This window comes from Bombina bombina, chromosome 7 (assembly GCF_027579735.1).
Source record: "Bombina bombina isolate aBomBom1 chromosome 7, aBomBom1.pri, whole genome shotgun sequence".
Classification (NCBI taxonomy): domain Eukaryota; kingdom Metazoa; phylum Chordata; class Amphibia; order Anura; family Bombinatoridae; genus Bombina; species Bombina bombina.
Genome location: NC_069505.1, coordinates 83,335,266 through 83,354,200, shown reverse-complemented (window position 1 = coordinate 83,354,200; position 18,935 = coordinate 83,335,266). Strand labels below are relative to the sequence as shown.

Here is an 18,935-nt window from a genome sequence, read left to right as displayed (position 1 = left end):
GGGGGGTCACTGGTATGTGCTCATTACTAGATGTTGGGGGATCACTGGTATGTGTTCATTACTACATGATGGGGGCAATCACTGGTATGTGCTTATTACTAGCAGCTGGGGGATCACTTGTATGTGCTTATTACTAGCAGCTGGGGAGAATCACTGGTATGTGCTTAATACTAGCAGCTTGGTGGAATCACTGGTATGTGCTTATTACTAGCAGATAAGGGATCACTGGTATGTGCTTATTAATAGCAGCCGTAGTGAATTACAGGTATGTGCTTATTACTAGAGGCTAAGGGATCAATGATATGTGCTTATTACTAGCAGCTGGAGTGAATCACTGGTATATGCTTATTACTAGCAGCTGAGGGATCACAGGCATTACTAGCAGCTGGGATAATCACTGGTATTTGCTTATTACTAGCAGCTGGGGGGAATCATTGGTATGTGCTCATTACTAGCAGCTGGGTGTTAACTGGTATGTGCTTATTACTAGCAGCTGGCTGGGAGGAATCACTGGTATGTGCTTATTACTAGCAGCTGGCGAAATCACTGGTATGTACTTATTACTTGCAGCTAGGTGATCACTAGTATGTGCTTATTACTAGCAACTGGGAGGAATCACTGGTATTTGCTTATTACTAACAGCTGATGGATCACTGATATGTGCTTATTACTAGTAGCTGGGGGAATCATTGGTATGTGCTTACTGCTAGCAGCTGGGGGCAATCACTGGTGCTTATTACTATTGGCTGGGATATCACTGCTCTGTGTTTATTAATAGCACTTAAGGGGTGGCACTGCTTTTGTCTTTATAACTGTTGACAATAACTGGTCTGTGATTATTGCTTGCAGCTATTGTGAATCTCTGGCTTATACTAATCGCTACCAGCTGGGAGATTTATTGTTTTTGTTTTTTACTAGCAGCTTGCAGGAATCACTGCTATATTTGTTATTAACCAGTGGATAAAAAACATATATAGGGTGGAGATTAACCCATTGTTTTAGGGGAGACATAATTTTTTACTCTTTCCTAGTTTTCCAGTATTAAACCAAACTCAAATTTCCATATGACTTTAAAACTAAATATCTACCAGAAATCATTGGTATCAGACAACAATTAGAACGATAGCTTAGAAACACAAATGTTGCCATCCATAGTGTCAGTTAGGGCAGCAGTACCACTGTGATAATGTGGAATCCCAACAACAGTAATTCCATCACTACTTGTTAACTGTAGAGTAAATCATGTTAGTCCTTCCTAACATGTTAGGGATTAGTATGACTTGCTGTCGCCACTGCTATTCTGAAGGAACAGTAATTGCACCCAGAACATTACAGCAGCAAAAATACATTATCTCATAAATGCTGTATTAATATTAGTGTGTCTGTGATATTTCCATAGGTAAATGATTAACTACCTAATACGTCAGAGGGAATTGTGTGTGTGTATGAAAATAATGAGACTACTGGTTAAGTTAAAGATACTTATTTGTGAAACAGTAAAACTATACAGTGGTTTTTTCCTTACCACACACATTTTTTCGCCATCCTGTTAGAGTGACTCCTTTCCTAGAACATGCATGTACATAAGAAGAAAGAGCGGCACACATGCCGTCCTCACAGTCCTTACAGCTGCACGTATCAGACAAACATCTCTAAAGAGGGACAAACACAGATCACAGTGTAAATCCTAATTCACTTCTAAATGTATTATATACAAGATGTCTATTTTATAGATCTCTAGAATAATGACCAATGCAGATATCAGAATTTCTTCATGACAAAGCCTTGTAGACTTATATAAGCATAAACAGAGTTTCACAATCAACAAATTACAAAAGAGATTCATATATTTAAGGGATAGTAAATACCATCACCTAGATTTGGAGTTCTGCGGCCAAAGGGGTGCGTTAGCTACGCATGCTTTTTTTCCCCCGCACCTTTTAAATACCACTGGTATTTAGAGTTCACAGAAGGGCTGCGTTAGGCTCCAAAAAGGGAGCATATAGCATAATTTACTGCCACTGCAACTCTAAATACCAGCGGTGCTTACGGACGTGGCCAGCTTCAAAAACGTGCTCGTGCACGATTCCCCCATAGGAAACAATGGGGCCGTTTGAACTGAAAAAAAATCTAACACCTGCAAAAAAGCAGCGTTCAGCTCCTAACGCAGCCCCATTGTTTCCTATGGGGAAACACTTCCTAAGTCTGCACCTAACACCCTAACATGTACCCCGAGTCTAAACACCCCTAGCCTTACACTTATTAACCCCTAATCTGCCGACCCGCTATCGCTGACCCCTGCATATTATTATTAACCCCTAATCTGCCGCTCCGTACACCGCCGCAACCTACGTTATACCTATGTACCCCTAATCTGCTGCCCCTAACACCGCCAACCCCTATATTATATTTATTAACCCCTAATCCGCTGCCCCCAACGTCGCCGCCACCTACCTACAATTATTAACCCCTAATCTGCCGACCGGACCTCACCGCTACTATAATAAAGTTATTAACCCCTAATCCGCCTTGGAGGGATCGGCGGGATGAAGATGGAGCCGGAAGAAAGAAGATTAAAGATGCTGCTTGATAGAAGACTTCAGCCGGATGATGGACCTCTTCAGTCCCCGCTTGGATCAAGACTTCAGCTGGATGATGGACCTCTTCAGCCCCCACTTGGACTTGGATGAAGACTTCGGACCCTCTTCTGGATGGATCGGTGATACCTGGCGTGGTGAAGACAAGGTAGGGAGATCTTCATGGGCTTAGTGTTAGGTTTATTTAAGGGGGGTTTGGGTTAGATTAGGGGTATGTGGGTGGTGGGTTGTAATGTTGGGGGGTATTGTATGCTTTTTTTTTTACAGGCAAAAGAGCAGAATTCTTTGGGGCATGCTCCGCAAAAGGCCCTTTTAAGGGCTGGTAAGGTAAAAGAGCTTTTCAATTTTTATTTTAGAATAGGGTAGGGCATTTTTTTATTTTGGGGGGCTTTGTTATTTTATTAGGGGGCTTAGAGTAGGTGTAATTAGCTTAAAATTGTTGTAATATTTTTATAATGTTTGTATATTATTTTTTTATTTTTTGTAACTTAGTTCTTTTTTTATTTGTTGTACTTTAGTTAGTTTATTTAATTGTATTTATTTGTAGGTATTTGTATGTAATTAATTTATTGATAGTGTAGTGTTAGGTTTAATTGTAGATAATTGTAGGTATTTTATTTAATTAATTTATTGATAGTGTAGTGTTAGGTTTAATTGTAACTTAGGTTAGGATTTATTTTACAGGTAATTTCGTAATTATCTTAACTATTTAATAGCTATTGTACCTGGTTAAAATAAATACAAAGTTGCCTGTAAAATAAATATTAATCCTAAAATAGCTACAATATAATTATAATTTATATTGTAGCTATATTAGGGTTTATTTTACAGGTAAGTATTTAGCTTTAAATAGGATTAATGTATTTAATAAGAAATAATTTATTTCTTTAGATAAAAATTATATTTAACTTAGGGGGGTGTTAGTGTTAGGGTTAGACTTAGCTTTAGGGGTTAATAAATTTATTAGAGTAGCGGTGAGGTCTGGTCGGCAGATTAGGGGTTAATACTTGAAGTTAGGTGTCGGTGATGTTAGGGAGGGCAGATTAGGGGTTAATACTATTTATTATAGGGTTATTGAGGCAGGAGTGAGGCGGATTGGGGGTTAATAACTTTATTATAGTAGCAGTGAGGTCCGGTCGGCAGATTAGGGGTTAATAATTGTAGGTAGGTGGCGGCGACGTTGGGGGCGGCAGATTAGGGGTTAATAAATACAATATAGGGATCGGCGGTGTTAGGGGCAGCAGATTAGGGGTACATAGGGATAATATAGGTTGCGGCGGTGTGCGGTCGGCAGATTAGGGGTTAAATTTTTTTATTAGAGTTGAAGCGATGTGGGGGGGCCTCGGTTTAGGGGTACATAGGTAGCTTATGGGTGTTAGTGTACTTTAGAGCACAGTAGTTAAGAGCTTTATGAACCGGCATTAGCCCAGAAATCTCTTAACTCCTGGCTTTTCTCTGCGGCTGGAGTTTTGTCGATAGATTTCTAAAGCTCACTTCAGCCAAGTCTCTAAATACCGGCGTTAGAAAGATCCCATTGAAAAGATAGGATACGCAAATGGCGTCGGGGGATCTGCGGTATGGAAAAGTCGCGGCTGCAAAGTGAGCGTTAGACCCTTTCCTGACTGACTCTAAATACCAGCAGGTGGCTAACCTGGCAGGTGGCTAACGCAGAACTCTAAATCTAGGCGCATGTAAATACTATATTTGTCTGCAGTCTTCTAATAGATTAACTTACTTGCAGAATCTGAACTACAAATATAGGGCACTCACAGGAGTTGTTTGAAAATGGCTGATTTATCATGAAATGTCCTGAAATCTGTGATAGATTTCTATTGGATGGAATGTGTTGACATAGGCTCAGTGTAAAGTAGATTGGTTTTGATTGTTGAATAAAATTATATGAATGTCAAGTCTTGGGAGTCCCCTCAACTTGTGAAGTATGTACCAGTGGGATTCAAGGAAGGCCTGGGCCTTTATCAATGTACCCAATAGAATTGTAAATCAACTTAAATACAAAAGTTTTACATTTTTAGAGTGCAAACTCTTACATAACAGTCTTTATATAAAGAGAAAATCAAATATGTGCAATGATACTACACCACACTATACAAAAGACATAGAATTCAGCAATCTTTTAAAGTGTACTTCAAAAGTATTTTATTGAATATATATAGCTTACATTTTATTCCATGACTTACTCAACAGTACAGAAATTCAAACAACTTTTAAAATCTATTATAAAACATTGAAGTGTGACATATAATAGCATATAAATGCATTGGATAGTAAACATGGGGGGTCAAGAATTTATTGCCACATCCAAAATTAGAACCAGCAACACCCCAGCTGGCATAAGGCCCCAACAAACATCGAAGAGAACAGCCTGAGATGGTAAGTATACTGTATAGAGATCTATGATGCTAATTTATTGATACAATATGAATCTTTGTACAATAACATGTCCTATATTTTAAAATAACACTAATTTCAGCAAGGGCCACAATAAAGTGCAATACAAACTGACATTAAAGAGGAGTCTCATAACACAGTCAAAAGAAACAAACCTGTTTAATCCCCCAACATAAATACCATATCTGGTACGGTGTGCTACGCTTCCTCCTCATCTGGAAAAATTAGTCCTAAAGCCTCCTCCTGCATTACCAAGGCAAAGGGAACACTCTCCTCCTTCATGGATACTATAACCATCATAGTAATTGCATTGGCGAGAGTTTACATGTGTAGGACAGTAAGGGAATCCATGCTTTGGAACCGGCAACCATAGTAAAAAGGAGGATCAAGCTGCCAGTCATCTATACCATCCAATTGTGCAGAAACCATCACAATCACAGCAAGCCTTTGTTGAAAAAATCAGGAAATAGTCTATGATATTAGCTGGGGAGATATTTAAAGAACTAGAGTATGAGAATGGCTATCTGTATCTAATAATAGCTAGGAACATGTGGAAATAACGGGCAATATGCAAAATAGAGCTTGGTGCCATTGATGAGTTGGTGAAAGAGTAATTATAAGGAACAGTGTCAGTTTGTCTCTTTAAATAACAGACTTTTTTGGTAATGGAAAGAATCGCATATGGAGGAAAGGAATAGCAACCCATCAAGTTCCACAGTTGAATAATTGCAACTATTATGATCTGGATCTGCGTTTCAGCAGCAGTAAGGATGAATTTGATATATTTTAAAATTCAGCTTAAATATGAATAGATGAAAATGACCTTGGAAGAACAAATATCTATTTAATTTCCAGTTGCTTACATCCTTAAAATGGAGTGAACCTGAATCTAGAGGCAGAATATGTATTTAGCCTTGACAGAAATGGTTTTATTTAGACCAAAATTAAGAAAATATTTTGTGATTGTTGTTAAATTTCTCAATATGATTACTCTTTGGCAAACTAAGCAACCAATTGCTAAGATATTGTATATAAATGAGAGAATGAAGCCACATCTCATATCCCAAACCCAAACAACTAGCATCTGAGTCCAGACTAATACCTGGGGCTTTGCAAGAAATACATTTCAAGGTCCAGGCATCTATGTTAAAGAGCAAAGTGAGTTTGCCTTTGACTTCTGATGTTGGGAGAATCTGCTAGACATATGTGGAAATATTATTTTTTGTTTCTTGATTTATATTTTTTATTTCCAGGCCATGATTGTATGAAGGCCACTGATTCTTATTTTATGGGGGGGGGCACAATAGCTAGAGAAAGAAAACTTGCTCTGCCTCTAAACACTGTAGTGGGCTTCGTTCTTCCTCACAAGGGGAAACATTTAGAATGGATGAGTCCTGTAGGCTGGGTAAAGATTGGAACTGAAATGAAGCCTGTAGTTATAGATTACTATTTCCTTCCAAATCCTGGAAGAGAAACCACATGATAAAATATTTTCCCAGATAAGTTTTTCACCTTTTTTAAAGATTAAAAATAATGTTAGAAATATTTTTTACAAATTGCTCTCTAAATAACAGGCCTTTTGCTACTGGGCATGATTCAGAGAGTTTAGGATGACTGTTTTAATTGAATCTTCTAAACCAATGTTTCAATTCAGAGTCATTGGTAATACCAACTTCTTCTAATTAATTTTTTTTGCAAGACCCACTGCAATAATCGATCAGCTTATCCTAACATATCTTCCAGAGTCAATCATCTCTTTTAATATTGATACCTTTTGGTAGTGAAAGAATTATTTAGAAGAGTGGGCCTAGGGCATTCTGCTCCCAGATTATTTTTAGTGCATTATTATGGGATTTTCTAAAGATATCTTCAGTGCATTCTATGATGTAGAAAGAATGTACCTTTCAGAAGAATGTGGATTTTGGAGATCACCCACATTGAAGAACATACTGGCCAATGCTTATTTATATTTGAAATCAGAACTTTCTCTTTTTTTAAATGTATCTTATTTTTTGGGATTTTTCAGTTCTCTTATAGGTATGGGAGTCTTTATCAGATGTAGATACAATAAAAATCTCAGATGAACCATCAGGCCTTTTTCAAGACAACATATTTTGTACAAAATTTAATCTAACTACAAAGAGCAGCTTCCATTTTGCTGGCATTTTCACTCTAATATAGATAGCATGAAAACGCCAGCAAAATGGAAGTGCTGCATGGAAGCCACTCTTTAAATTTAGATACAAATTTTAACAAAACATGTCTTTAAAAAGGCTTGATGTGAAGTCGAAACATTGACATCTGTATTTTATATAAATTGCTAATAGAATTAACCATTTTTAAGACCTGCGAGTGCTCTTCTTTGATTTATGAATGATATTGAAGAAAGTAAGGATAGAAACCAGGCATTATGCTTGGCAATACACATTGATATATACAGTCATGGCAAAAAAATATGCATTTCTGTCAGATAATGCACCCCTTCGCTCAGAAAAGTGTTGCAATTACAAATGTTTAGGCAATCTCATGTTTATTTCTTTTGTTTGAATTGGTATGACACAAAAAAATGGAGGAAAAAAAGCCAAATCTGACACATTCCATGCAGAACTCCAAAAATGGACTGGACAAAATTATTGCCACCTTCTTAAAATTGTAAGAGATAATTGCATTACAAGTTTGTTATGCTCCTGTAATTTGTAATTAAACTCACCTGTATCAATTACCAGGTGCTGACAATATAGAAATCACACCGGCAACCAGTTAAAATGGTGAAAAATGTACTCAACCTTTATGTTATTTGCCTCTGTGTGCCAAACTGAGCATGAAGAAGAGAAAGAGCAGCAAAGCATTGTCTGAGAATTTGAGAACAAAAAATTGTGGAAAAGCATGGACAATCTCAAAGTTACATGTCCATCTCCAGAAATCTTAATGTTCCTGTGTCCACTGTGTGCAACATTGTCAAGAAGTTTACAGCCCATGGCAATGTAGATAATCTCCCTGAACGACAGAGAAATAAAGATTGAAATGGATTGTTGGAATGGTGGATAAATAACCTCGATCAACTTCCAGACAAATTCAAGCTGACCTTCAGGCATAGGGTACAAATGTGTCAGCTCGCACTATACGTCACCATCTGAATGAAAAGGGACACTATGGTAGAAGACCCCAGGAGGACCCCACTTCTGACACAGAAACATAAAAAAGCCAGAGTGGAGTTTGCTAAAACTTACATAAAGGAAGCAAAATCCTTTTGGGAGAATGTGCTGTGGACAGATGAAACAAAATTACAGCTTTTTATTAAAGCCCATCATTCTACTGTTTTCAGAAAAATAAATGAGGCTTTTAAAGAAAAGAATACCGTCCCTACAGTCAAACACTGATGTTTTGGGGTTGCTTTGCTGCTTCAGGCACTGGATGTCTTGACTGTGTGCATGGCATTATGAAATCTGAAGACTACCAAAGAATTTTGTGGTGCAATGTAGGGCCCAGTTTTAGAAAGTTGGTTCTCTGTCAGAGGTCAAGGGTCTTACAGCAGGATAATGACCCAAAGCAAACGTCAAAAAGCACCCATAAATGGTTTAAGGCAAAGCCCTGGAGAGTACTTAACTTGCCAGCAATGAGTCCAGATCTCAATCCCATATAGAACCTGTAGAGAGATCTCAAAACAGCAGTTGGGAAAAGGAACCCTTCCTATCTGAAAGACCTGGAGCAGTTGGCAAAAGAAGATTGGTTAAAAATTCCAGTAGAGAGGTGTAAGAAACTCATTGATGATTACAGGAAGCAATTGATTTAAGTTATTTTTACCAAGGGGTGTGCTACAAAATATTAAATTGAGGGTGCCAATATTTTTGTCTAGTCCATTTTTGGAGTTTTGCATGGAATGTGTCAGATTTGGGTTTTTTCTCTCCACTTTTGTATGCCATACCAATACAAACAAATAAAAATAAACATGAGAATGCCTAAACATTTGTAATTGCAGCAATTTACTGCGTGATGTGGTGCATTATCTGACAGAAATGCAGGGGTGCCAATATTTTTGGTCATGTCTGGATATACAGTATATACAAATTTACACATGTATTTCTATGTTATAGACTTTTTTTTTCTAACACCTGAGACTTCATATCTTTGAACCCTCATAACTTTTTATTGCAATTATTTAGTGTTATTATGAGTGTAACTATACTTTTAAAGGCATTTTTAATGTTTTTTGTGCAAGTTTTTATTTAAAGTAACAGTTAACCAGAGCACTATTCTGACGGACGTTAAATTCAATTGCACTTGAGCGAACGTGTTTAATTTCCACCTGTAATACGTGTGCTACATCCGACATGTGCAAAGAACTGCGAAAAAGCCTTTGTGCTTGCACGCAACTATTTGCATTCATAATCTAGCCTGTATTGGAAAGTAAGACTTAAATTCATAGTACCGAAAAGTTGTTGTCTACTTAGCTTGAATACAAATTTAGGCTTATCTGTAATTTCCCACACTTCTAGTTACTTTCTCAATTGTATTAATTATGTGCCTTATCCAATTTTTTTCTCATGCTCCATATTCCTCCCTTCTTTTAAAATCTCTTTTGCTTAAAGGGATAGTAAAGTCAGAAAATTAAACTTGCATGATTCTGATAGAGCATGTCTTTTTAAAACACTTTTAAATTCACTTATATTTTAAAACGTACTTTGTTCTCTTGGTAGCTAGCTCTCAATATAGTGCATTGCTGCTCCCTTAAGCAAAGAATATTAAGCAAAAGATACAGATTTGATAATTGATGTGAATTGGAAAGTAGTTTTAAATTGTATGTTCTATATGAATCTCGGAAGAAAAACATTGGGGTTCATGTCCCTTTAACTCAGTCCTAATTAATTGATTAGGACCCATTTAAATGAGGGTTCCTAGGTCTGGGCTTTGTCCATATGCATAATTAATTCATAACACTTTGTCTTTGGGTACTGTTCTTGACCCAGAACTTCTTTTTTAACATAGAAGTTTAGCATACATAAAAATAATTATTTTAGCAGATTATTTTATGCAGAATTTATTATCAGATTATTTAGGAATACATTTTCAGGTGCTCTAAAAATGCTCTGTATTTGAAAATAGAGGGCTTTGGTTGTGAATAACAAGATATGTATATATAGTGTAAATCAATTAACAATATAATAAAGATTGTTATATAAAAAACATTTAAATGATAAATAATAGTTGTATACATTACCGTGTGATAGACAGATGGATTCACTTGACTGTGGCATGAAGAGAAAGGTCCTTTTGGATCAGTAAGTAAACCACACCAATGTTGGGCATATTTCTCTAAAGAGAATAATACAAAATATTAAACTAACAGTATAACCGACCAGCATACGGATAAATCTGCAGACTACTGTAGGTTACTGCCCATGCCACAACAAATAACCAAAAAAGAGCAGACAGTAGCTGCAAACTACTTAAAAAAAATGTCATCATGGACCAATACAAAATATTAAGCAACCCAAAAATGTAAAACAGAAATACATTACATGATCCCTCTTCAACCAGTACTTGTTCTATACTCTGAGTATGCACTAGAACAAGCAATTCATTTCTCTAATGTAGAGGATATGTTAAATATTTTTTAATTTTTTTTTTAAATATCCAAAATTATTTATAGAAACTAGTTGGATTCATAAAAACATATAAAAAAGTGCTTTATACAAAACTTTACATTTATATTTTACATGCTGGCGTTTTTGGGCTCCATTTATTAAGCAATAGATGCTGCTTTGGAGGCCCAATGTTTCACACTTGCCTGAAACGGAAGTTAAGAAGTAGCGGTTATAAGACCTCTGCTCCTTAACTTGTGCGGCACCTTTAAGGTGGCGGATTAAAATCATCCCGATCCAAATCGATCGGGTTGATTGACAGCCAGTGAGCGGAGGGTTGGCATTGCACAAGCATTTCAACAGAAACGCTTGTGCAATGATAAATACGGACAGTGTTCGCTGTCCACATTTAGTAATGTTGAGCAGACACGAGTCGCTATAGCCCTTTGTGTAAAGCATTTTTTAAATGTTTTAATAAATCAAACTAGTTTGTAATAAATAAAATTAGCTTTGGATATTTAAAGATATTTTTGAGATGTTTTGGGGTAGATTTATCAAGAGGTGAATGCCCTATTGGTTACAAGCTCACTCATTTGAGCCTGCAACTGGTATTTATGAAGCAGATATTTAAAACTCTGCTTCTTAAATCCTTTCTGCCAGCTTAGAGTTAGCGGTTGAAAATTACCCTGGAATAATAAGACCGGGTGATTGACAAACCTACGTGTGCATGGGAGGATTCAGACTATGCACCATGGATTTCTTCACTGCTTCTCAGGACTTAAACCCATGCCTTGTGCCCTTGAGTGGATTTACATTTAGTGATAAATATGGGGAGCGAGTACACCCCTCAATTTGTAATCTCAGATTTAAAAGTTCCCTATAAGTGAACCCTTTCTGTCTGCACAATGATAGATCTGCCCTTTTAAATATCCTCTACATTAGAGAAACTGGTGGCTGGTTCTAGTAAAGACACTAAATTTGGATCCTGTTTTATGTATTTGATAGTAACGCAGCATAGTATAAGAGGTAGATTTACCAATGTCTGTCCGACATGATACGCTGTAGCATATCATGTCCGACAGACATCACTAAATAACAACAGCATACGCTGTCGGAATTTATCATTACAAAAGCAGTTTGCCAGAACTGCTTGTGCAATGCCGCCCCCTGCAGATTTGCGGCCAATCGAGGGTGTCAATCAGCCCGATCGTATAGGATCAGGCAGATTGCAGACCGCAGCCTCAGAGGCAGCGAACAAGTTATGGGGCAGCGGTCCTTAGGCTCGCGCGGAAACAAGGGGAAAATTCGGCCCTTGTTAAATCTACCACTAAGGGTGGGCTGCTAGCTCCAACACAATCTTATTTGGATTAGATTCTGATATCAAAATAACAAGAATATTGCATTGAGCAATGATACTTTACTATACATTTATAAGATGACAAGCTTTCGGAAGAGTTCCTTCCTTTATCAAGTCTGAAGCAATACTCTTGTTATTTTGATATCTAAATCTCTGGACTAACACGGCTACTCCAATCAACGTGATTAGATTCTGCTAAGACTTCTTATGACTTTTATTATTTAATGTCAATACACAAAAATGAGCATGCCCTTAAAGGGACACTGAACCCACATTTTTTTCTTTCATGGTTCAGATAGTGCATGACATTTTAAGCAACTTTCTAATTTACTCCTATTACAAATTTTTCTTTGTTCTCTTACTATCTTTATTTAAAAAGCAGGAATGTGATGCATAGGAGCTGGCACATTTTTGGTTGAGAACCTGGGTTATGCTTGCTTATTGGTGGGTTGATGTAAGCCTCCAATAAGCAAGTGCTATCCATGGTGCTGAACCTAAAATGGGCTGGCTGCTAAGATTTGCATTCCTGCTTTTAAAATAAAGATAGCAAGAGAACGAAGAAAAATTGATAATAGGATTAAATTAGAAAGTTGCTTAAAATTTTATGCTCTATCTGAACCATGAAAGAAAAAAATTGGGTTCAATGTCCCTTTAACTCACCAAAAACATGTCACAAAAATAACATCTACCTATTGTTAGCACTATGCAATGCTTCCGTTAACACTTCTGATTTATTTTGTTTGTGTTTTATCAAACAAATTACTTTTACCCAAACTTGTGATTATTTCAACACATCCACATAATTGTTGTCATAAATAAAATATAGGATACCACACATGCATATTAGCATTACATGTTCAATATATGTTGACTCATATCACATGTGTTGCTATGACTTTATTTCCTAAATAAGTCATGGCAAAGTCAAAATGACATTTCATGACACAGAGTATGCATTTTAAACAACTCTCTATTTACTTCAATGATCTGATTAGCTTTGTTCTTTTGGAATCCTTTGTTGAAAAGCATAAATAAGTAGGCTCAGAGACAGGAATGCACTACATAGCTGCTAAATGGTGACTGCACATATATGCCTTTGTCATTGGCTCACCCAATGAGGCCCATTTATCAAGCTCCGAATGAAGCTTGAGGGTCCGTGTTTCTGGCGAGTCTTCAGACTCGCCAGAAACGCAAGTTATGGAGCAGCGGTCTAAAGACCACTGCTCCATAACCTGTCTGCCTGCTCTGATGAGTCGGACAGAGATAGCCACAATTCAACCCGATCGAGTACGATCGGGTTGATTGAAACCCCCGATTGGCCGCAAGTCTGCAGGGGGCGGCGTTGCACCAGCAGCTCACAAGAGATGCTGGTGCAATGCTAACTACGGAGAGCGTATTGCTCTCCGCATTCAGCAATGTCCGTCAGACCTGATCCGCACTGTTGGATCAGGTCTGACAGACCTTTGTTAAATAGGCCTCAATGTGTTTAGCTAGCTCCCAGTAGTACATTGTTACTTTTTCAACAAAAGATACCAAGTGGATGAATCAAAATTTATGAAGTTAATTCGATGTTTACAATTGTATGCTCTGTCTGAATCATGAAAGAAAAAAATTGGGTTTCAACAACTTTAATAATAAATTCTTCTACTTTCATGACAGTGTTTTATCCTTTTTTTTTATTCCTGATTGATGATAATGGATTTTATGTGAAACTAAAATGTTTGATTTTATTTCAGTAGAATGTTTGGTTTTAATTTATCCTGATTTAAGACTTTACAACTTGGGGACACTGATAGACCAGCACCCTAGACACATCACTCTATAGCAGATATGTTTCTAAACTTAATGGCAATGGAAAAAAAATCACTAATAAAAACAACATTACTATTTGCATATTGCTTTTTTTAAAACATACTTAGCACTGAGGCCTTGAATTTATAATAGTTGCCATTATTATTACCCAGATTTATTGGCCTTGAAAGGATTAGTACATAACACTCTGAGATGTAAACAGGAAATATAGATAGAAATTAAACCGACTGACCCACCCAATCAGCAATAAGGAAAGTCATTTGAAACAAATGTATACATACAATTACAGTATTTTGCAGTACATATAAAATGTATAAATAATGCACTTTGTTGACAGCAAATTTAAATACTAAGACCAAGATTACAAGTTGTGGGCAATATTATAAGATGCCCCTGGTAATAAAGGTTGTGGACTCCAGGTAACCAGTTATAAACCAATACATTAATAAAGCATGGGCTTTTCTGTTATTGAAACTTATAAAATGACAAACCATGAATTTTTTATGTTATTAATGTATTATGTTCACTATTCATTCTGAATAAAAAGTAAATAATCTTCATGTTCTATAAATAGGGTCCCTGGCTCATTGTTTTTTCAAGTGATGGTGTGAAAGAGTCTAGCAGGTCTCTTTTAAACAAATTGTATCTGATATAAATTAATAGAAACGGTTATCAATTTCCATTTCAGTAGGAAATTTTGTAAACAATACACATAAAAGTCCTAATATTTTCATCAGACATTAAAAGGAGTCATGTTTATTGATAAACAATGTCAAACTTTTGTACTCATTTATTCTACAGTGTATTTTCTCTATTATAAACCTACCATTTTCCACACTTAGTGAACATGGATCTTCAAAGAGGTTTTGGACATCAGGACAGATTGACTGAGTCTTCCAGGTATTAGCGAATGCGGCTGCCGTTCCTTCAATAATCCCACTAGTGGCTTTAAAGTCATCTGATTGAATATTGTTGAAGTTTCCACAAAGTCCTGAAATTGATGTTCATTTGGCTTGTTTGGTATTAAAATGACAAACAAAATTCAAGAAATGTCTATCATGCATACAAAAGGGCATTATTTAAATGTTAAAAAATGTTGTTGCATGAAAATTGTTACGTTTGATTACTTTGAATTTAAAACTATCAGGAAGGGCACTGTGGGATTTTATTGGCTGAAGAAGAAATCTAACACAGCCCTTTTTGGTGAACACTACAGTGATGCAACCCACAATCATAACAATACAAACAAGCTTAATATATATTGCAATATCATCCTTAAAATGTTCTTACAAGACATTTTTTTTACTGTTTTCAGAAATAAGTGGTTTTTCACTCTTGAAATGAATTTGTTTTAAATGCTATAAGTCAAGAATGAAAGTCCAGGGGCAGCACAGCATTAACCATTGGCAACATATTTCTATGTCCTTACTTTGGTATGTGTGCCAAGTTTTGCCACGCAAGCATTAGCACTTTTAGTCTACTCAAATTGCTTCTGTACCAAGAGTAAGGTATCCTTATTTTAAAGTAAAGACTGAAAGAGGAAGTAAATGATCTTGATGCATTTAAGTTTGTTTCTAATTTTAGCTGGTAATGGGAGAATCACCAATTCTACAAGACACCGTAATATACTGTAGAATAGATGGTGCCCAACTTGTGTTTTATGGGTAGGTGTGTGATGGGAGGGGTGGCATCACAGATTGATCATAGGTGGGTGACGACTGGGATTTGTTGTGGTTGGGACATCATGCCCTGGATGTAGCTGGGGAGGTCCCTGAAAACTGGGATATTTGCTCCAGCCGAAAAAAACTGCAGATGGGAATTGGGCTAGACCTCCCAACTTTTACCAATCCTGCAGGATCTGCTATGGTTGGGAGGCACATTTAAATGGGCCTTAAAGTAATTTTTTGTTGTTGAAGCTAAAGGATTGCATTTTAACATGTATTACATTTCTTGTTTTTTGTTCTTGTGACTTTTATCAGTATAACTTTGGGATTTCTTCTTATCAGTCAGTTAGCAAACAGTCTTAAGGCCCAGTTGTAAACAAACATGTACTTCCTATACTCTTTCATATAGCCATTTTTCAATGTATTTTTCTGCAAACACGAATATGAAATACAGATAAAAAGTGTAATTTAAATAAATTCCTCATATTACTGAGTTTAATAAACTATTCATAACAATTATTATTCTATTAATTTTATATTTGCATTTCACGTGTTATTTAATGATAGCAAAAGTATTAAAATAAGTTAACAAGGTATTACTTATTAGTTTTAGAAATAGAAATGATTTATTTTTTACAGATATGTACAAAGAAAGATTAGACATTATAGATAATAATATAAAAGTAAGTACTTTCTAATGGTAATGAAAAAATGAGGCAATACATTGGAGTTTTACTGTTCAGTGTGTGGGGCTTGGATATTGTTATTGTGAATATTATTTGAAGATTGAATATCCTGGTATTCTAGGCAGAATAAAAAGCAGAGAATAAAATAGAAATTGCTGAAGCTGAAAGACCTATTAGTAAATCTTGACAATATGTTTTATAATAACTAAGGATAAATGCCTGGAAATTCTTTTATGGATGGTTCTTACCACTGGTGTGGCCTTGATAAGATGGGTCAAGAGTTGCATAGACTTGCATGGTGGGTTGGAGTTGCACTTGCATCTGTACGCCAAAGCGGGTGGACATAATGATGAAGAAGGATGAAGGTTTGAATATACTTATATTTCCTATGATAGAGAATACCATGGTTATCAGAGGTGCAGGCATTATGAAGATTTAATGAAAAATTTGCTCCAACAACTATTTAGATCTGTTTGACCACTCAGATTGCATATATGATAACAGATAAATATATATATTTATTTATTTTTCCTTCTCCTCATTTTCTTATCCCAGTAATACTCACCAGACAAAAGGGGGAGTTGAGTGGGTATGGAATTGTAAAGAACGGAGCCACTAGATTTAACATCCACAGTCTGGTAAAAAAAAATAAAAAAGGAAATTTTGAAAAATCAGATACTTTTTAAGAGAGTTTTTGAAGAAGATATATTTGTGGTTGAAGGATCTGTGATGAGAGATTTTTATGTGTTTTTTTGTTATTTTATTAAATGTATATAACAATATAACAAGAGTATTGCATTGAGCAATTTTTATTGAACTAACTATATATTTATAAGTAGACAAGCTTTTGTGATATTTCTCCCTTTCTCAAGTCTGAAGACCAATTCAATGGAATTTACAGATTATGTCTTGAAACACAGGACATTTAAAAGGACAGAAAATGATACAGAGGTCTGCATGCAGGGAGAGGAGGAGGTGTCGTAAAATTATGAAGGGGGTTAAGGTGAAAGTTGTATAGATGCTAACAATATTCAGTGTATTAAGAAAACAGACAGGGGAAAGATATAATGATACCTATAGCATATATTGAAATAAAGTATATATCTAACTGGCATCAATATGTGTAAAGATTTGTAATTACTGTATATATAAAGGGGGAGGAAAACATGGTCAAAAATTTAAAATATTATAATATATATATATATATATATATATTATTATTATTATTATTATTATTATTATATTTCTTTCCTCTTAATCTTAAATTAATTAATGTAAACTTTACTGCCCAACCCCTTGTTTTCCATCTTTATACATTTTCACACTTACGGTTTGGCCTCCGTTCAGGCTGACCATCATACTCTTCAGGCAAGAGCTACTTTTAGTTAGGCCACAATTGTGCACATTTACCATCATGGTGAAATTGTCATGGTTAGGGAGCTGAAAAAGATTTCAAGAATGAGGTTTGTTTTTAATAAATAAAAGGTGCTATAAGGAATTACATTTCTGGCCTGCTAGTAATCAATAAAGTAGTTTTGCTTCTGCATATCTTTTATTTTTTATTTTGCATATCGTTTTCAAATGATACACTTGCATTCATTTTTAAGGTCTTTATTCATATCCTTATCACTATTACGGAGAAGACATAACACTAAAGTCACCTTTGCCAGGACATAGCTGCACTCCCCGTGAATAGTGTAATAAGATTCATCAAAGGTCGTAATGTGAGCGCCTCCCTCAAAAGAACAGGTCTTAGAACAAGGAATCTCTTGGCAGTTCCATTTTCCTTTAACGCATGTGCTAGCAATATAAGTAAATGACAAAAGATCACTCAAAATAATACAATTCCGACATGTAATCTGCATACCTCATTGTTTTTAATATGGTAAATTTTGCCAGTAGGGTGGTATTATGAAGTAGGTTATTGGTTGTCAATAGACCTAGCGCAAGTGTATGCACCTAATGCTCCCTTCAGTAGGTCCCCTAGAAAAACCTTAAGAAAGTAAATTGTATAAGTGGATGAAGCAAGTGCCAAAATCGGCTGAGGTGAATATATATGTAAAAAAATGTCACAATTTTATTAGATACAGTATTACTATAAAACATAAATATAGCTATATATCATGGATCCATGAATGACATATTGGGCTACATAAACTGGAAATAGACCATATGTATAAAAACAGTTAATAAAAACAATTATTTATATATATCAATAAAAACAACAGCCTTCACATAGAAATAGATGTGAAAATGGCTAGTACAAGTATAGTTGAAAAAAGTCACAATTAAGGTGTTTCAAATAAGTTGCAATAGAATTGTCCCAAATGAAGATCAAAATTTTGGCGAGATTACGAGTTTTGCAGTAGCAGGGGTGCGTTGCTAACGAGCCTTTTTTTCTCACCGCTCCCTTAAGACAACGCTGGTATTACAGGTTTTTTAAACCTGGCGTTAGCCGCAAAAAGGTGAGCGTAGAGCAAAATTTAGCTCCACATCTCACCTCAATACCAGCGCTGCTTACGGTAAGCTGTAAAAACATGCTCGTGCACGATTTCCCCATAGGAAACAATGGGGCTGAGCCGGCTGAAAAAAAGTCTAACACCTGCAAAAATGCAGCATTCAGCTCCTAACGCAGCCCCATTGATTCCTATGGGGAAAATACATTTTATGTCTGCACCTAACACCCTAACATGAACCCCAAGTCTAAATACCCCTAATCTTACACTTATTAACCCCTAATCTGCCGTCCCCGACATCGCAGACACCTACATAATATTATTAACCCCTAATCTGCCGCTCCGGACACCGCCGCCACCTACATTATACTT

General features: G+C 36.0%; 1 protein-coding gene across 1 annotated transcript in view; it reads right to left on the bottom strand.

The window, feature by feature from the left end:
* The window catches only part of LOC128636237 (mucin-5AC-like), a 196,490-nt gene that overhangs the window by 91,763 nt on the left and 85,792 nt on the right, over window positions 1-18,935 (bottom strand). Inside the window, 7 exon segments of the mRNA XM_053689276.1 lie at window positions 1,526-1,652; window positions 10,225-10,319; window positions 14,584-14,748; window positions 16,356-16,493; window positions 16,673-16,742; window positions 17,437-17,547; window positions 17,769-17,907. Coding sequence (XP_053545251.1) covers window positions 1,526-1,652; window positions 10,225-10,319; window positions 14,584-14,748; window positions 16,356-16,493; window positions 16,673-16,742; window positions 17,437-17,547; window positions 17,769-17,907 — 845 coding nt within the window.